General features: G+C 36.3%; 1 protein-coding gene across 4 annotated transcripts in view; it reads left to right on the top strand.

Annotated features, from left to right (window-relative positions):
• Positions 1 to 20,886, top strand: part of LRP6 (LDL receptor related protein 6) — a 175,729-nt gene that overhangs the window by 101,334 nt on the left and 53,509 nt on the right. For all 4 annotated transcript variants that reach the window (XM_059935320.1, XM_059935319.1, XM_059935318.1 and 1 more), the window contains 4 exons: positions 7,825 to 8,021; positions 9,767 to 9,898; positions 12,479 to 12,875; positions 13,942 to 14,113. In XM_059935320.1, the coding sequence (XP_059791303.1) occupies positions 7,825 to 8,021; positions 9,767 to 9,898; positions 12,479 to 12,875; positions 13,942 to 14,113 (898 nt within the window). The remainder of the gene's footprint in view (positions 1 to 7,824; positions 8,022 to 9,766; positions 9,899 to 12,478; positions 12,876 to 13,941; positions 14,114 to 20,886) is intronic.

Here is a 20,886-nt window from a genome sequence, read left to right as displayed (position 1 = left end):
GTTTTGTTTTTTATACACATGGTGAATTTCATTAATTGATTTTCAGTTGTTTAACCAATCTTGCATTCTTGGAAAAAATCTCACTTGGTCATGTTTTAGAATCCTTTTTATTTTTATTTATTTCTTTTTTTTAAAATAATATTTTTAAAAATTTATTTTATTTATTTATTTTTGGCTGCATTGGGTCTTTGTTGCTGCACATGGGCTTTCTCCAGTTGTGGCGAGCGGAGGCTACTCTTCACTGCTGTACGCAGTCTTCTCATTGTGGTGGCTTCTCTTGCGGAGCATGGGCTCTAGGCGTGCGGGCTTCAGTAGTTGTGGCATGTGGGCTCGGTAGTTGTGGCTCGCGGGCTCTAGAGCGCAGGCTCAGTAGTTGTGGCTCACGGGCTTAGTTGCTCCACGGCATGTGGGATCTTCCCGGACCAGGGCTTGAACCTGTGTCCCCTGCATTGGCAGGTGGATTCTTAACCACTGTGCCACCAGGGAAGCCGTAGAATCCTTTTTAGATGTTTCTAGATTCAGTTTGCTAATATTCTGTTGAGGATTTTTACGTGTTTATTCATGAGAAATTGGTCTGTAGTTTATTTTCCTTGTGCTGTCTGGCTGGTTCGTATCAGTGTAATACGAGCCTCATAGAATGAGTTGGGAAGTGTTCCCTCTTCCTCTATTTTCTGGAAGAGTATGTTATGGATTGATATTATTTCTTCTGCAAATATTTAATAGGAGTCATTAATGAAGCTATCTGGGCCTGGGGATTTCTTTATGGAAAGATTTTAAATTATTAAGTCAATTTCTTTAATTGTTCTAGGTCTTTACATTTAATTTCTTCTTGAGTGAGTTTTGGTAATTTGTTTGTTTCTAGGAATGTTTCCATTTCATCTAAGTTTTCCATTTTGTTGGCATAAAATTGTTCATGGTATCTTATAATCCTTTTAATTTCTAAGGTCAGTAGTGATGTCCCTCTTTTATTCATAATTTTATTCACAAGTTTCCCAATTTCTTTTTTTTGTCAGTCTAGTTAAAAGGCTTGTCAACTTTGTTAGTCTTTTAATAGAACCCACATTTGGTTTTTTTTTTTTTTTTCTGTATTGTTTTTTCTGTTTTATATTTCATTTGATTTCCACCCTAATATTTAAAAATTTTCTTGCTTTGGATTTAGTTTGCATCTTTCCCCCCCCCCTAGTTTCTTAAGGTTGAAGCTTAGATTATAGATTTGAAGTCTATCTTCTTCTTTTTTTCTTTAATATTTATTTATTTATTCGCTGCATCAGGTCTTAGTTGCAGCACGCAGGTCTTTCGTTGTGGTGTGTGGGCCCTTCATTTCGTTGCGGTGTGTGCAAGGGCTTCTCTCTAGTTGTGGCACACGGGCTTAGTTGCCCCACTGCATGTGGGATCTTAGTTCCCTGACCAGGGATAGAACCGGTGTCCCTGCATTGCAAGACAGATTCTTAACCACTGGACCACCAGGAAAGTCCCTATCTTCTTTTCCAATGCAGGCATTTAGGGATAAATTTATAGAATTTACCCTAAGCACCGCTCTGGCTGGTAACATCCCACAAATTTTTATATGTTGTATTTTCATTCTCTTTTAGCTCAAAATATTTTTTTAAAATTTATTGGGATTTCTTCTTTGACCCATTGCTTACTTAGAAGACATTGAGGGAGGATTTAGAAAAATTTAACAATGAGAAAATTCTCACTGTGGATTTCCCAAATTTTTCTGTTCTTGGTATTCAGTGTGCTCAGAGAATACACTTTGTGTGACTTCAATCTTTTAAAATTAGATACTTGTCCTAATGTTCGAATTTCCATATCCTTTTTTTTTTTAAAGTATTTATTTATGGCTGTGTTGGGTCTTCGTTTCTGTGCGAGGGCTTTCTCTAGTTGTGGCAAGCGGGGGCCACTCTTCATCGCGGTGTGCGGGCCTCTCACTATCGCGGCCTCTCCTGTTGCGGAGCACAGGCTCTGGACGCGCAGGCTCAGTAATTGTGGCTCATGGGCCCAGCTGCTCCGTGGCACGTGGGATCTTCCCAGACCAGGACCCGAACCCGTGTCCCCTGCATTGGCAGGCAGACTCTCAACCACTGTGCCACCAGGGAAGCCCGAATTTCCATATCCTTTATGATTTCCTGTCTAGTTGTCCTACCTTTTAATGAGAATAGGATTTTGAGATCTCAGACTGTTATTGTTGAATTGTCTGTTTCTTCCTTCAGTTCTGTCAGGTTTTGCTTCATTTGTTTGGGGCTCTGTTTTTATTTGTGTATGTTTATAATTGTTATATCTTCCTGATGATTTGACTTTTTGTCATTATAAAATGTGCTGCTTTATCTCTAGTAATATTTTTTGTCTTAAAATGTATTTTGTCTGATAGAACCACTGCATCTCTCCTATGGTTACTGTTTGCTGTAACCTTTCAGTTTCAACGAATTTGGATCTTTGGATATAAAGGGTGTCTCTTGTAGACAGCCTACAGTTGAGTCTTATTTTGTTTTACCCGGTCTAACAACCTTTGCCCTATATATATGGTTTCTTTTTACAAAGAAAAACTATATATTTAAGGTGTTCAACCTTTTGTCTTTTAATTGGGGTGCTTAATCTATTTACATTTAATGTTGTTAATAATATGGTTGAGTTTACATCTGACACTTTTATTTTTTTTTCATGTCTGTCTTTTTTTGTTCCTTTGGTTCTTCTGCCTTCTTTTGTATTAAGTAGATATTTTTTAGTGTATCGTTTTAGTTCCTTTCATGTTTTTAAACAGTATTTTGGAGAACAAAATATTCTTAGTGATTGTTCTAGGGATTGCAGTATTCCTTTTGTCAAAATCTGTATTATGGTAAAATACTAAGTTAATTCCTGTAAATTATAGAAATTTTAGTCTAGTATATCTCCATTCCTTCTCCCCTCCTTTGTACTATTAGTGTCATTTATATTACATTTCTATTATAACCAATGGAATGTTATAATTATCACTTTATACAATCTTAGGTGTTTTTAAAAGGTTAAAGGAGAAAAAGAGAAAACATTATTCATAGAGTCTTTTGTATTAACCTACATATATGCCGTTTCAGGTACCCTGTAATTCTTCCTGAGGGTTTGAGTTACTATTGGGTGTCATTTCTTTGCTCCAGATTAGTTCTGTTCTCTTCCCTGTCCTTTGTGCTTCAAATCTTTATTTTTAAAATATCTATTTTTCTGTTTCTTTTTGATCTTCAAAAATTCCTCCTTAGGGATGTAATGTACAACATGATGACTGTAGTTAATTAACACTGCTGGATGATACATAGAAAAGTTATAGGAGAGTTAATCCTAAGAGTTCTCATCCCATGGAGAAAATTTTTTTTTTCTTTCTATTATATCTGTACGAGATGATGGATGTTAGCTGAATTTATGTGGTAATCATTTCACAATATGTCTAACTCACACCATGCTGTACATTGTACTGTGATATATGTCAATTATTTCTTAATAAAATGGGAAAAAAATCATGAAAAAAGAAAAAAAATTCCTTCTTTTCACTGGCTGTTTCTGTTTCCTTATCTGTTGTGTTTATTCACTCTTGTGTTTGTGTTATTTCTAGTTGATAATTCATTTCTTAAGTGACTTATTCTTATACTTCTAATTCTTTCATTAGTTCTGTCACCTCAGTTTTGAGGTTTTAAATTGTAATTTGTGTTATTCTTTTACGGCTAGTATATGATTTTAAATCATTTTAGTTTATTTTGCTTGCAATAGGTTGTAAACTGTTTGTTTTAGGGCCATACTTTTCTGGCATATTTTATTATCTTTAGGGATGTTATTTTCCTTATTCTTTTTTTTTGTTTTTAATATTAACTTTTTTAATGGACTTGATCTTTATTTATTTATTCATTTTGTTTTTAAAATTTATTTATTTATTTATTTTTGGCTGTGTTGAGTCTTCGTTTCTGTGTGAGGGCTTTCTCTAGTTGCAGCGAGCGGGGGCCACTCTTCATCGTCGTGCGTGGGCCTCTCACTCGCGGCCTCTCTTGTTGCGGAGCTCAGGCTCAGTAGTTGTGACTCATGGACCCAGTTGCTCCGTGGCATGTGGGATCTTCCCACACCAGGGCTCAAACCCATGTCCCCTGCATTGGCAGGCAGATTCTCAACTGCTGTGCCACCAGGGAAGCCCCTTAATTTATTTTTAAATTTTCACATGAAATTGTTTTTCTGGAACTTGTTGAAGAAGGCAGAGTTTATCATAACTTTTGTAACTTCGCAGAACTCTCGAGTGTCTGTGTGTTTAAAAAATTAGCAGCTTGCTTTCTGAGATATCCTGGCTCTGTTTCCTTCTCCCACTTTTTTCTGTACCTTGGTTTTCCATTATCTCTCTTGTACTATCATCCTCACTTTCATTCTACTCCCAGTAGTGTATGGTCAGTATGGGCCTTTGTCTGGAAGGGAGCTCTGTTGGGTCAGTTGGAGAGTTCACTGTAGGTTAAAGTGCGCCAGTCCCTTCGGTACCAACCATCCACTCTTTGCATTCTCCGAGTGGACGGAACCAGTCCTCGGCAGCTGCTGTTCTCAGATTGGTTTCCCTGTCTTTCTATTGCTGTCTATTTTGTGTATTCTCCTGTTCCTGGATCTGCTGAATGCCCTATTTTTTCCTTCCGATTCCTCCTGCAGAAGTGCTGATGCCAATGAGACCTTATGGCTGTTGGTAGTTTTCCTTTTTGTGTCTTGGGTTTTGTGGTAGTACCTTTTCATCTAGCTTTGTTGTAAATGTTGTCCAAGGGTTTTTTTGGTTTTGCTACCTAGTTGTTCTGTTTTCATGTGGAAGACTTGCAGAGATTTTTCAAACACTGTACCACTACCACTGTTGTCATCTTTTTAGGTGTTATAAAAACCTCACTGTGATGTGGAGAAGCTCTCTTCCAAGGTTAGGTTCAGATGTCAGAATTCATGACAGTAGTGCTTTGGTGTGACTAAGTAGATTTATTACCCACACAGGTGGGGAGTTCTGAGTTGGGGGAAGAGGACAACTTTCTGGGAAGAGGCCCAGAAACAGAAAGTGAATACAAGTGCACAGGTGTTTTATAAAGGATAAGTCCGGTTTGTGCAGAATTTGAAAGAGGCACCTGCCAGGCGTGGAATCTGAAAGAGGTAGCGAGTGCACTCCTGTACTTGGCAGTACTGGTGAGAGTGAGCCCTCAGGAAATGACAGACAGAGGGAGGAGTTGATGCTCAGAGGTTGCCAGCACTAAAGCAAAACATCAGTAGGGGTCTCGGTTTCTCTCCTTTGGTCTCTGTAGAAGAGATCAGTTTTTCAAGTCCTGTTTTGGTTGTGGCATACTACTGAAGGACTGGGCTTTGACCTTGCCAGCCACATTTGTTCTCAGTATCCGTGATCAACTCCTTGAAGTAACCCGAGTTTCCAGGGTGGGTAATCCCAACCAGAGGGAAGAAAGGTGAAGACTATGTTCACTTACCTGCAGTTTCAGAGCAAGTCACCATTTGCTGGACAAATCAGTAAGTCATCAAAGAATATGACAAGAATGAGTGATAGCCTTCTTAGCTCTGCTTTTTGTACAGTTCTGTTAATTACATATTTCATTTAAGATATTTAATTTTATCAGGCATTCACTGAGTGTCTAATAAGTCCACCTAATTTGTACATATTGTCATATTGTGTTGTGTGAGATCCTGTTAATATAAATAAGCCAGAGTCTAGTATTTACTTGATTCTAATAAGCTATTGATTTTAAGAGCTTTTTATTTTGACTTACAAACCAGCCCATGAAATGTTCACTTCAGTTGTAAAATATTATCCCTATGTCAGAAATATTAAAATATTGAAAACATACATCTTAAAATTGAGGAGTCATTTATGAAATGTTTATTAAGTACCAATCATAATGCTTAAATGCTTTTGCATATATTATCATTTAGTCTTCACAGTAACTCAATGTGGTTAGGTTATTATTTTCCAATAACAGATGAGGAAAACAAAGCTTGTGGAAATAAGTAGTAAGTACAGGGGGACATTTGAACTCGGCTCTGTCTCATTTCTTTTCAGTATATAAGTGCTTTCAGTCAATATGTAAAATGAGTATATCTTTTAGGGAGGGGTTCTGTTTTTCCTATCTGTTTATTCTGCTGTGTTAAATTCATCAGAGTGAATTGTAACTTTTTATTTAATACTATACAAAGGACTTAGAAGACTTTTTTCTCCGCAGAGTTTTTCAAAGATCTGGTTATATAATTTGTGATTCTTTAAGATGGTTAATGAAAACCTAAGTAATTTCATCTTTCCTGTTATTTATTTTTCAGTCATGTTACTTGACTTTCTTGGCAGCTTCTCAGAACTCTCTCTTTATGTCTTACCATAATGAATTTTGGAAAACGTCAGTGTGAAATATGCAGGCCTATTTAAATTTGAACTTAAACTATGATATCACTCCTATAATAGCATAATCATTTTAGTAAACTTAATAAAGCTGTTCATTTAAAAACTGGAAGAAACCACTTCAGAAGTAGTCATTGTGACCGTTCTTATTGGGAAGTGAGAGGGAAAGTAATCTGCTAGGGAAGCGAGAATTAAAAAAGAGGAGAAAATTGTGGTGATGTGGGCTGGCCTAGGTATGAGGTTTTAAAATAGAAAGTTCGATAAACTAGTCATGCTAATCTTGTATACAGTTATTTAAAACTCTGGCTCAGATTTAAAACATCTTAGGCTAGGACCATTCCATGTACAATAACAGATGCTAATTCTGCTTAGATGAAAATTATCTTACTGCTCTTAAATTTAATTTAGAATACCTGTGATCTGTTAGGTGTTAGAGATCAGATAACCTCAGGGACCTAAAAATTGGATTATCTGTCAATGTGTTATCCTTTATTTCTTTTTAGTTGCTTACATTTTCCTCTTTCTCTCCTAGCTGAGCGATTTATGAAAATATTAGATTTGATATTATGAAAATATCAAAGCATTTATTTTCTTGACTGTTATTGTGGCTCAAACGCAGTTTGTTCATTATTCAAGAATTATATTATTTACTAATTACATAACTCTCCATGACAGTCTGCAAAGTTCTGTGCCTTCAGTACTAATCAGGTTCTCTACCTCTCCTCCCACATAGTTAGGATTGCTTGTGAAATTTGGGGATCTGCTTTGTCTCTTGAACACATTCTGCCAGTGGTTGGGCTTCCTTTTTGCTGCCTGGCTTGTGGAGATTAAGTAACTATATAGCAGAAAGCCAAGTGAGATGATCATTTGCTGGAGCGAGACTGGAGTCTGCAGAGAGAGAGCTCTACCAGAATGACTTTTTAGCCTCATGTGTATGTTTTTACTTTTCAGTTATCAAAGCCATAAGAAGTGATGGAAGAAACAGGCTCAGATTCTTTGTTCTTCCACGTCAAGAAGGGAAAAAACCTATTGCTGATTTAAAACTACTTCCCAGGGCCAACTCTAAACCCTGGGATTTTTCTTTTTGCCAGCCTTTCTCTTTCCAATGGCATGAATTATGTGGAAGGATGGAAGGTGTGAGTGCGGCGATGGGAGCTGACAGCAGTGCTCATACTTGGGTCTTCACTTTGTCTGCTAGCTTGTGGTGCACCCGAAGCCTGCTGCCAAGTTAGGAACCATTCTGAAGTGCGTGGTTGAGGATTTCGGGCACCATGATTTCAAATATGTTTGAATTTACTCCGTGTCTTATTTTTCATAGGTGTATTTGACCTTAACATATGTGTTATCCAGGATTTGTATGTGTTAATGTGGACTACAAGACCATTTTAATGGGAGAGATGAAGTTTTGATTAAAGAAGAAAATTTAGAAATGTTTGAGTTTTTCTCTTTATGTTTAATAGGCAGGCGGTGGTTAAAGGTTCCCTTCCACATCCTTTTGCCTTGACGTTATTTGAGGACACATTGTACTGGACTGACTGGAATACACACTCCATTTTGGCTTGCAACAAGTACACTGGCGAGGGTCTGCGTGAAATCCATTCTAACATCTTTTCTCCCATGGATATACATGCCTTCAGCCAGCAGAGGCAGCCAAATGGTAAGTGATCTTGATTTTTAAATTGCAGGTTGGAATAGCTTTGTAGCACTCTGATGTCTGGCTTTAGTGAGGGGCAAGAGGAGGGAGGATATATCCAAAGGTAGTGGGAAGGAATAAAAAACAGGGAAAATGTCAAAATATAATTCAGGGTAGATAACGGTGTAAACCATTTGTAGCTTGATATCTGTCACTACAGACCACCTCAGCCCTTTGTTTGAGTCTGGGGTTATGAAGGTAAAGAAGAGAGAAATAAAATAAGAAATTGAGATAGCTCATATGCTAAGATTGTGCACAAATGCATTTCTTATTCATATTATTTCTCTCTAATGAGTGATTTTGTTCATTGTATGTTTAAAAATGAACACTTTTCTTGAATGGAAACCTCTATTAATCTAACTGGTTAATTTAAGTACCTCAGGTTACTTAAATAAAATACTTGCTTATACCTTTTCTGTGCAAATCCCCCCACCTTTTTTTCTTAGTTTTGCTTCTATTTCTGGCCATCCTTTATAATGACTTGGGCTGTGACTGCTGACAACAATTTCTTGTAAGACAGGACTAGAATTAGGTTTAAAAGAATATGAGAATGTTAAGTGTTTGGCACTGGTGTGTAAATAAATGTCTGGCATGTGTCTGAGTGTATTTCAGATTGTATTCCATAGCCCAAAATGCAGGGGTTTTGGATTATGCATTGCTTTGTATTAGTTCCTTCCATTTAGGGGGAGATAGTCAAATACTGAATGTGTCATATTGGAATCTGGTGATCATGAGTCCATAAAAATGTTTTAAAATGTTTGTGTTACTCTTTTGTAGAAAAGAAAATGTTGAGTCACTTGCGTGAATTTTTTCTTCTCAGTGTTGGCCCTCAGGAAAGAATTTCTTTGTTCTTGTTTTTTTAATGACACTGTTGATCCTTTATGTTTTACTAGTTTGAGAATTTGCAGTTATGTGTGATATTGCTTTCTTTTTATCTTTCATATTTTGTTGATCTCCATCTTTTGCTGATTTTTTTCTATGAGTATTATTTAAATCCACCCCTTTCTATAGTGTCTTCACATTTTCTAATTAATCTCTGCTTCTCAGTTTTCCCTTTTAAGTCCATTTTGTTTATCTTTTCCATGTAAATCTTTCCAAAGTGTGGCTTTTCTTGACTCTCAGTGCCTCCACCACAGATGTTCCCCTCTCTGTGCTCATTCAGCTTTAGTTCCTGTTAGTCAAACCTTAATCTTCAGTTACACTGTTCACCTTATTATCTCACCCAGTGCACAGCCTCCAAGCCTTCATTCATGTGGTTTTACCATACTTGAATGTCCCCCTATCTGTTCTTCCTATCTTTCAAGACTTCAGTCATGTCCTGTATCTTTCCTTAGTGATTTACTTCCCATTTGACTCTATACTTACTTTACAGTCTAAATGTGCAAGATAGCAGTTTCATTGTTTTGTATTGTTTTCCAGTATTATTGTTCATTAATTTTGGCATACTGGCCAGATTGCAAGCTCTTTAGGGCAGGGACATCCTGCTTTATTTCTTGTATATTCCTCTTTGGATACAAAATGCTAAGTAAATTCTCACTGATTAATTCCCTTCCTTGCAGATGGTCTGTTAGTCAAGCACCTGGATGACATTTGGTAATGATTTGGTTTATCAGAGTTGCTCATGTTATGGTTGTTAACCTTTGTGTACCTAGAGTGGGGGAGGTCATCCATAATCATTGGTATTAATTACTGTGATTTATATTTGACAGCTACAAATCCATGTGGAATTGATAATGGTGGTTGTTCCCACTTGTGTTTGATGTCTCCAGTCAAGCCTTTTTATCAGTGTGCTTGCCCAACTGGGGTTAAACTCTTGGAGAATGGAAAAACCTGCAAAGATGGTAAGAAGTTGGTCTCCAAGAAGGAAGAATTTTAGATAGCAATTGGGATTCTTTATGATTTATTTTATTTCTCTATAATAAGCTCTACAGGTTACAGTGCTTTGGGAGACTAGTCACTTAATCTCTCAGTCTTCACAATTGGTTATACACTAGGAATGTTTTGTGTTTTATGGCAACTCTCGAATATTATTTTATAAATTATTTTAGTATTTAACTGAATTTTTAACATGCTATTTTGGAAAAAAAAATTAGGTGCCATTTCTTTTCTCTGTCAAATCTCATAGTCATTGATATCACAATTGATTCTTGTGGAAATGAGTATTCTCATAAAGAATACATTTTTAACAGTAGGTAGCATTTGTAAATAAAGAACTTCCGTGCAAGGAAAAGATGTTTATTAAACTTTTAACTATAAAGACTATCATGGGATAAACATATTTTCTAAAAAATGATTGAATGATGTTTTTAATTGCCTTTTAACAACAGAGAATTGCCTTCAGAAGAAGAAAAGAATTCCTTATTGTACTGTTTAGAGCAACTCTTTCTATACTTAACCACCACACTGCCTCTTCTCCTTACCCTCAGTCCCCTATAGAGAGAGGGCATATTGGAGAATATTCTGATTTAGGACATTTCCAGGGACTTCAGGTTTGGGATAACACCAGTTCTTCTCTTTTTCTTCTTAATGAGAATGTTATTCTTCATTCTTACCCCTATGGATCACCATCTGGTTCTCTAGCCACCAGCAAGACCTGGTAAGAAAATTGTTATATTTAGCAGTGGCTTCTTTATCTAACTCTGAAAAGCAGAAGCCTTTATTTAGGAGTGGGTTAGAGTTTCTGGCAAGGGGGTCAGGGAGCCAGAGAGATGGAATTGAGTTGGTGTACAGGATATTTGTCATGACTTGGCATTGATAAATTATCCTCCTAGTCAAAGGTGAAGCTGGCTGACTCGTGTCAGACGGTTTTCATGGCAAACAATAATTTGGTTTCAGTTTAAAACAAAAGGTTTTTGTAATGTTGCCTTTTTGTTTAAAAATGTAGCCTGACTTTAAAACAGAGGATTTATTTTAGCAGTAGTGGTCTGTTTACACCCTATAGCAGTGCAGATGTATGAGTTTAACTACTATTTTGAATTTCAGATATAAATTTGGCATGTAATAGCCTTAAGTTAACTATTCTGTTTTGATCACCTTGCCAAATTGACAGCTTCACTTTCTATGACTTCTTTGTTTGCAAAGTTTAGGGCTGGCTTCTTTTGGTAGTTAGCAGAGGCAGTGAATTGTATAAAGTTCCTCCTGCTTGGTGCCTGCTATGGCATTTAGGGCCGTATTCTCTCCAAGACAGAGTTCATTTATAATTAATCCATGGGTCAAAAAGCTGATGCTGAGAGCTTTTTCACTCCTCTTCTCAGTGTTTTCTACTTCCAGATTAATGCTTGAAGTTTAATGTCAGTATTTTCTTTCAGACTCATTTCTTTGGTTGGGAATCTTTCTTCACTCTTTGAGATGTCAACTTGCTTACTATCTTTTATTAGCCTTTATATAAAGTTAAATGGTTTTTTGCTAGTGGTTGACTTGAATATTTAAAATCAAAGCAAACAAAAAGATTAATATTCTCATTCACAACAGTGTTTTTATTGAATACTGTTTTGGGTTAAAAGCATTTCATAAATAAATCTGATTTAAAACTCAATGAGATAAAAATTTGAAAGTTTATTTTCTAATGGTAATAATAATAATATATTAGCTAGTATTTATTGAATACTTACATGTTTGGTACATTTCTGAGTTTTACATTTATCTCCTTAAAGTCTCACAGCAACCCTATAGAAACCAGGCTTAGAGAGATTAGGTGTTTTGCCCGACTTTGTGTAACTGCTTGAATCCAGTTCTGTCAGATGAACAACTCTAACCCTTACCCACTGTGTCATATTTATCTGATTCCCTCTCTCTTCTGCTGCTGTTTCCTCCTCCATAGGTTCCTTTGTCCTTAATTCTGTCAGGCATTGCCCTGTAGTTCTTTTTGTTACAACAGCTTTACCGAGATGTAGTTTACATATAAAATTCAACCATTTCAAATGTACAATTCAGTGATTTTTAGTAAATTTACAGAGTTGTGCAGCCATCACAATACATCCAATTTTAGAACATTCTCGTTAATCACAAAAGATCCTTGTCCTAGATTCCTTTACCTTTTTAAACATCCTTCTTGAACAAAGGACCTATATCCTACACTTCCTCTACTATTCAGCTACTTAGCTTCTTAGTCATTACTTAGTTGCTATTCATTATACCTTTAAATAAATGTTATTAATTCCAGGGACTATATAATGAATGAAGCCAGAGAGAGAATCAAAACTTGATTTGGAGAATTCAGCCGTTATAGAGCTTGAACTCATAGTCAAGCTACTCCTGTTTTACTGCATTACTTTCCATTTCCACCCTAAATAGACCCTAGTATCCTTTTATACTCATTACTTTTCAATTCCTGAAGAAGTTCTGCATTCTCTATTTAGAGTACCTAAATTTTGCCTGTGGGTTTCAATTTTTTCTTCATTTTTTTCACTTTGTTGTTCTAGGTGCCACTGAATTACTGCTTTTAGCCCGAAGGACAGATTTGAGACGAATTTCTTTGGATACACCAGATTTCACAGACATTGTTCTACAGTTGGAAGACATCCGTCATGCCATTGCCATAGATTATGATCCTGTGGAAGGCTATATCTACTGGACTGATGATGAAGTGAGGGCCATACGCCGCTCATTCATAGATGGATCTGGCAGTCAGTTTGTGGTCACTGCTCAAATCGCCCATCCTGATGGTATTGCTGTTGATTGGGTTGCCCGAAATCTTTATTGGACAGACACTGGCACTGATCGGATAGAAGTGACAAGGCTCAACGGGACCATGAGGAAGATCTTGATTTCAGAGGACTTAGAGGAACCCCGGGCTATTGTGTTAGATCCCATGGTTGGGTAAGAGGCTCTGCTGATAGAAAATTTTGCCAGGTGTTTCTGATTTTTACAGGTTCCTAGAAACATTGAGAAAAACAATGTGAAGTATATGTTGGTTTCCAATAAATAGCTCTTTAACGACTGTCCATTTTTAGAATATAGTGATTGGAATAAAATCTCAAGTTAAAGAACTGCTAGTTTTTTTCCTTGAATGTTTTGAATACTTTTTCTTTCTAAATTAAGTCCATGCTTGCTGACTTTGGGTGTTGGCTGCAGATTTTGCCGAGGTTGCATCATGACCATGAAAAGTGTGGAAAGAAGTTGTTTTCAGAGCTCTTTCTCTTCCCCCTAGAAAATTTAATTTCATCTAATTTTCAGTACTTCCAGAACGACTTGGTAAAGAATATATCTTACTTTTTGTATGTCCCCAAACATATAAATGATTTGATTTCCAAAACTTTGTCTGGCCATGTAGCTTTATGCCTAGTCTTTTTTTTTTTTTTTTTTGGCTATAACACCCTGACCATGGTCCAGGGAAACACAGCTTTCTACATACTCACCAGTGTTGTTTGTTACTATGAGATTCATCCTGAGGGTGAACATAATGACAAATTATTACACCTCAGTGCATACCAATGCCTTCAAGCCCCTTAAATTCTCAGGAGCCTCAAGAATCACTTAGTGCTACAGGAAGAGTTAGTTATTTGGTGAAATCAGTTTGCCATCTGAATATTACTACTGGTTTAACCTTTTTGTGTCAGAGATGACAAGCCAGCAAGAAAGAGAGGGCTATTCCTGGGAAGAAGCACAAAATATTTTGAAAAAAAACAACTGAAAATAGAATATCATTATTGGGAGGCATTATCAGGTCTAGAAAACACTGTTTCATCTGAAAATTTTCTACAAGCTTACACACTGCAGTTATAAATGTCTTAAACATACTCTTCGTATGTTTGTCTTATGTTTTTTTTCCTTCTGTGGTGTTAACGGATAATCAGTGTAAAAGAGGGGTGGATCTCACCTTTAGGATATCTGAAAGTTACAGTTTATTATCTGTTTTTAGCTCATATTCTGTGTACTTCTATAGGTACATGTATTGGACTGACTGGGGAGAAATCCCGAAAATTGAGCGAGCAGCTCTGGATGGTTCTGATCGAGTAGTGTTGGTTAACACTTCTCTTGGTTGGCCAAATGGTTTAGCCTTGGATTATGATGAAGGCAAAATATACTGGGGAGATGCCAAAACAGACAAAATTGAGGTTTGTTTCTTGCTTTTTCATTTTAAAACCAGTTTTATAATGGTTTTTGAATTAATGGTAATTTGATGCAGATATTCTTGCATCTTCACTGGGGTGCCGGAGGTATCTTGCATAGAAATTTTATTCAACCTTTAGGATTCTAGGGATTGCGTATTTTCTTCCATCTAACCATAAAATTTCTGAGTTACACTGGAATGAGAAATGGGTATTCATGTATTTCTAGTCTTAAAAGCTTATGTGAGTGATTTTTCTCATTATGGGTAAAACCACTGCCTGAATTTCCTAGGGGCAGTTTGCACAAACCAAATATTATATAAGCTCTAGACTGAAAAAGCTGTGATAGTCGTTGTCAGGAAAACAAAGCCCATGCATGCATATATACTTTCTGTTGGTGATGGTGTTGGGGCAGGTGGTGGCATATATTAACTATTAATAAGATGGTTACATGCAAACGGTTTTTAAATTGATTTATGAGCTGTGTGGGAGAAAAATTAATTAGCCAAAACTTGGGGGAAATATTTTCCAAATGATAGAACTAAGGGCAATCAGAATAGAATTACGGTGGAAACAACCACCATATGTGAATATGTGACTATTTTATCACATTGTTTTGTGAAGAGCACATATCCTTGATAATTGATTGTGAAGTCTAACTTTACAACTTTGAATTGCTAGAGGTCTTGTGAATCACATACTTAAAACGGAGTTTTGATCACAATATTTCTTTGGAAAACACATGACTTCTCATATAAGGAATAGCTTTGAATGGCTCTTCAAAGGCACAGCACACATCTCGCAATAGATAGATAATTTGGGCTCTAGAGCAGTTACTTTAGAAAGGTGATTCTTAGGAATGTCAGGGACTCTGAGGGAATAATGAGTTAAAGGGCCTTCCTTTAAGAATGGAATCTTGGAATAGAAAAAAATCCATTAGTATTCCACCAGGCTTAAATACTGAAAACCATCTTCAACTCTTGCAGCTGGTTTCCATTAATAGAAAATTATGCATAGACTTGACTATATAAATTTTCTCCCTGCTGTTAGTGTTTCACTGCCCCCACCCCCTTTAAATCCAAGTTAGGTTTGAATCTAGCAGCTGGAGTGCAGTGCTAATGAGACAAAGGTTATGAGTTCACTTTTCAGACAGGCTATTAGCTTCACTTGGGTAGGCTTGAGTACAAATCTCACAACATTCCCATCCAGTTCACAAATGTGAATTGTTGATCAGCTGTGGACTATACATGAGTGTATAGGTATACTACTCTTAGAAAAATAGTTTAAGTCCATGTGTCCCAGAGGAATGTCTGCACATAAGGAAAGAGCACATAATTTACATCACAGAAGAACACGTGATTTATTATTTTATAGGGATTTTAAAAATTCTGTATTTGACCTTATCTTTCTTAGCTTACTATGACTGACTGATTAGATTGTAAATAAAACATTTGTTTCTTTCTAGGAATTTTTCAAGTCTTATTTTCCCTACTGCAGGTCACTTTTAGCACTTCAGATATAGAAATTCATTCAAAATCACAAATAGTTCAGGAGGGATTCAGGTAGAGAAATGGGAATTTATGGAGGTTCTGAATGACAGTGTTTAAGAATAAAAATGAATACACATTATATAACAATATATAATATTCATTTTACAGGATTTATTTTCTTAGTTTGCAGGAAGTGCAGTAGGTCTTAAAATTAGTATTAGTTCTGACCTTTTGAGCTGTGTATATGTATATAAGTGGTGTCAGTTGCTTTCTCACTTCCTTATTTCCTTCCTCCTTGGCTTGTACCAGCATCCTTAAACTTACCTTTCAGATCTATTTCTCTTCTTCCAGGTTTACTGGAACACAGCTGCTATTTGTTCTTTGTCCCCCTTTTGACAGATTATTTGAGGTTAGTGATATATCTACTTCCACCAAATTATACACACAAAGACCTCCCCTCATTCTTTCCCCTGAGATTCTGATTAAGTTTCCCTAATTGAACATTCAATGCTTTTGTAATTTTAATTACAATTACAGTGTAAAAAAAAATTCTTTTTACAGACACATCTGGGAAATAAAGAGAGCAGATATTGTTATCTGTTACCCTCAAATTTACGATATGTAAAATTGCTGGTATATGGCAAACTAAGGAAAGAGCACAGCTCTTCATATGGCATAACTGAGGGAGAAAAACTGTTAGTTTCCCTCTCTGAGACTAGTAGTGATTATAGGAGCAACTGTAACCACCAGCTTTTTCATTTTGCTTTACTCAGTAGTAGGTCGACTAAAACTTTTGGGAAGACACATAATTTTAAAAATGCTTCTTTTTCTAGGATTACTTGCTAGCCTCTTGTTATGTATCAGCTGATCCTCGGTGCTGATCTGACCCTAGTCTAGGTCACATGCTCCTTGCTACTCCCCTTCTCTTAAGAAAGCTTCTCCGCTTTTGTCATGCCCAAGAATGAAAGGTACTTTTTCTTGGGACTATAAGAAAATATTAAATTATGGTTGTAGTGGCCTTATTCTCTTCTGGAAGACTTAGAGTTTACTTGGGATATATGTTTCCAGTACATTTGGGAAGAAAAGATAGGTATTTGATAAATTATGTAGCAGTGTAAGGCATAGTAAACTCTTGTGTTTTGAGTGGATCTTATGGGAAGAGCTTAAAATGTTCATTCGCTTATGCTCTCTGCTCCCTCAGTGGAGATTCCTTAGATCAGGTTCTCACTCACATTTTTTGGTAAGTGGTGATGTAACCAGATGCTGGATATTGGGGAGCTGGGTCTGAGGATTGGGGAAACCAGAGAAAATTAATGGGGAGCTCTGGGTTTCAGACTCGACTTCTGTTGTACAGAGTTGCAAGAAAGAATAAATAGGTTTACCTGAGGTTTATAACCAATTCCGCAGAGAGGGATGGTACATAGGGAATTGCTAATGATGTCACATTTTTTAAAAAAAAGACAGTCATCGTATTGGCTGGTGCTTTTTTTTTTTTTATTCAAATCACTTTTATTTTAAATTTATTTATTTATTTATTTATGGCTGGGTTGGGTCTTCGTTTCTGTGGGAGGGCTTTCTCCATTTGCGGCAAGCGGGGGGCCACTCTTCATCGCGGTGCGCGGGCCTCTCACTATCGCGGCCTCTCTTGTTGTGGAGCACAGGCTCCAGACGCGCAGGCTCAGTAATTGTGGCTCACGGGCCCAGCTGCTCCGCGGCATGTGGGATCCTCCCAGACCAGGGCTCGAACCCGTGTCCCCTGCACCGGCAGGCAGATTCCCAACCACTGCGCCACCAGGGAAGCCCTTGGCTGGTGCTTTAATATAAGAATGCGTTTGTGAGGATATGTCTGATTTCCCTACTTTTCAACTGATAGTGACCACTTAACTGTAGGTGTTATTTAAAAGGTACTTCCTGGTACTTGTTTACGTTTCTTCATTATGCTGAAATCATTTCATCACCTTTTACATACAAGCTTCTAGTTTACTTGTCTGCACTGGGGTCCCCTCTACTCCCCACCCAAGTGTTACTATAGTGTTCTGGGGCTTCCTGATAATAAATACTAAAGCATTAGCAGAAAGGATCATTTTCTTTTTTCTGGTTGGGGAACATCAAACAAGCCTTTATTTCAACTTTATAAGACCCTGCAGTAGGCAGAAGCACATTGTGTCTTAACACTATTCTCGTTTTTCTTTGTCCATTTTAACTGCCAAAAACATTTGTTGTACTAAGGGCCTGCAGTACTGCTTACCAATAGTGAAGACATATCATAGATAATTTATAAGTTTAAAACATTTTCAGTTAATGCGTTTTCAGTCACTGGTTTTATTGAAAATAATATTGTCATAGCTGAAATTTTCTCACAGTTTATTTTCTCATTATATACTTTTTATTCATTTTTTTCCCCTTTTCATTTCTGAGCTTATGCTGACAGATGCAGCAACACCTAGTGGTTGTAGGTAAAGAGAGAGATTTTTCTTGTTTACTTCAAGGACATGTAGAATTATTTCACATCTCTTTTATTGTAAATTTCCCTGTTTTAGAGAACAGTGTCCATAGGTAGTTTTGTCCAAATCTAATTATACCTGGCACAATTTTGTTGGGAAACGGAAACAGAGATTATTAGAACCTTGAGTACCAAGACATTTTTGAATAAAGACTGTATTACTGTGTAGGATGTGTGCTGAAAACTTCGCATTTGGTGAATATTCTATTTCATATTCTAAGCCTGAAACTGCAGGGCTGTATTTTCCTCTCATGACAACTTCCTCTGTTTAATCAGTACTCTTATAAAGAAATTTGTTTCCCAAGTATTCAGATTTTTTTTTAAAGTAATTTCTTTGTCTGGCATCTTTAGCCTGTGTATTGTGAAAGTCTGTTAAAACACACAAGGACCCATTTATGATGGTTTTTCTTATTGTTTTTCCTAAGATTAATTCATCCTTAAGAAATTATAAAAATATAATCATCTGTTGTTGAGATAAAGCTCTCCTGAGTGTATGACAAGTACCAACAAGTTCTTCCTTTTGCATCTTTGCCAGTTTTATAACAGTGTTCCTTAAAATTGGTTTTACTTTTAGTTTTAGAGAAATGTTCAAGATAATGAACTTAAATACCTGAATCTTTGCCCATTCCTACTACTTTACCACACTATATGTATGTATATATGAATATATATTTTTCCCCGCATCTTCTTGACATACAATAACGGAAGAATGATTTTGATACATTCCATTATTAGATTCCTCAGGTCAACAGAATACCTGGATTTGGGGCCTGTATTCACTGAGTTGTAAACATGGGCTATCCTGTTATAGCATCTTGTTTCTGATTGGGGTGTATCTTATGATTATATCTATCTTTGAACCCGTATTTGAAGGTTACCTGTTGTTGTACAATTCTAACAACATTATTTAACTTGTTATCATCTCTAGCAGCCAGAGTAGTACATCGTCCAGTTGTATGCTCTGTCATCTCATTATCTACTCTACTTTGTCTGGCTCTAAAAAAATTATTGCACATATTTATAATGAGAGAAACTTGCTTGATGATAGGTGTAATCATATTTTCCTGAACTGGCACAACAAACCCTGGAGCCTCACCAAACAAGATGCAGTTGCCTCACTTTGGAGTTAGTATAATTTTATCTATGTACATTAGGATAATCTGTTCATTTGGTACTTAGAAAGCATTTTAGTGACCAAGTTTGAACTTGCACTTGGATTATTTTTTAAATGTTCTGCTATTATACTTTTTCGCCTCATGTTTTAGTATAAAACCATTTAATATGTGGGGAGCTGTTTTTAGTTACAGTCTGATTATTTTAGAAGTACCTTTTTTATTCCTTTGGTTTTTGTACCCCTGAAGTAAGAGTGCTGATTTCAGTGTCCTACTTTCTTGAGAAGAGAGGTCATCCTCTTTACAGTTTGTAACAGTGTTTAGTTTTTATCGAGGTAATCTCTAGATGTTTTATTGAAACATTTTATAATATTGGACCCTGACCTAGTTCTTGTTTGATTTTGCCATTTAACTCGGTGACTTTAGATAATTCACATAATCTCTGGTCTTTGGCCAATGAGGTCATTTGAACCAGGTGATCTTTAGGTTCCTTCCAGTTATAACATTTTCTGATTTTTTTATATTAACTGCATGTCATAGGTTAAGAACAAATAAAACACTTTGCTTGGGAGAGTTGCTAAAAGGAATCTATATTGAAGATGACATGACTGTTTTCTTTTTTTCTTTAAATTTTTCCTTATTTACGGTGCCTTTAATTCCTATCACCTAAAGAAAACTTGCCTGTTGGGGGTTCAATATCTTTAGTAACTCAGTTTTACTGATAGCGACTTCTGGTAAGCTATTCATTTAGATTTTGCGTTGACCTGTATGCAGGCTACTCCATTATAAACATGCATGGCGGGTTTAAATAAATGTTTAAAGCTGTTGTTTGAAGCTTGCCAAACATGTAAATGTTCATGGAGTACATGTAAAACATTATTTTTCAGGAGGTTATTTCCCTGTAGCTGGGAAACTATTATACTTTTAAAGGGGTCATAGAGGTTTTATTTTTACTGTTTTTAGAAGGTTTGGAAAGGGTAAAAAGATTTTAGAAGTGACAGAAGCCTAATTTCAGTTTAATTAAACCACTCTGAGGTAATATGGTGAAACACACCCTCAAGAAGATTTAATTAGTGTTGGCTCAACTTTTAAAGCATAAGGGTTATCTTTTGGAATGGCCTAAAATGGTGCATTTGTTCTGGATTCAGAATGTACAAGCAAGCTTTTACCAGGATTTGGGTTGTTATTTTAAACATAAAGGGGCTTAAAACTGTATTTACAAACCTAGTAACCTGTCCAAAACTGTTACTCCTTGGGTATGAGAAATGTAACAGTAATTTTCTTTGAGACAAAGCAACATGTTCTTGTTTCTCTATGTTGCTTCTGCCCAGTAGAGAGATTGTGCGGCTGATGAAAGAGAAGCATTTAGGGCAGAAGCCAATTTTCTGAGAAGGGTCAACTCTGCAAAAGTAATGGAAGGAAACACATTTCAGAAAGTAATCAGACTCTGTATAAAGGGAAATATGTAGTTCTTTAGAAGTAAAGTCTCACAATCAGATTTTGTTTAAGCTTTTGATCCCTTAATCTCTTCAGAGGATTCTTATAAATTGCTTCCTACATCATATGAACAACAAAAATGATAACAGCATTTATTACTAACAACTATTATTATTATTCAAGTGCCCTTGGACTTTTTCCTTATCTTTCCTCCCTTCATTTTTTTTTTTTTTTATT

Source organism: Balaenoptera ricei, chromosome 10, assembly GCF_028023285.1.
Source record: "Balaenoptera ricei isolate mBalRic1 chromosome 10, mBalRic1.hap2, whole genome shotgun sequence".
NCBI classification, from domain to species: domain Eukaryota; kingdom Metazoa; phylum Chordata; class Mammalia; order Artiodactyla; family Balaenopteridae; genus Balaenoptera; species Balaenoptera ricei.
Note: the sequence above shows the minus strand (reverse complement) of the source record. Positions and strands in the feature narration are given on the sequence as shown.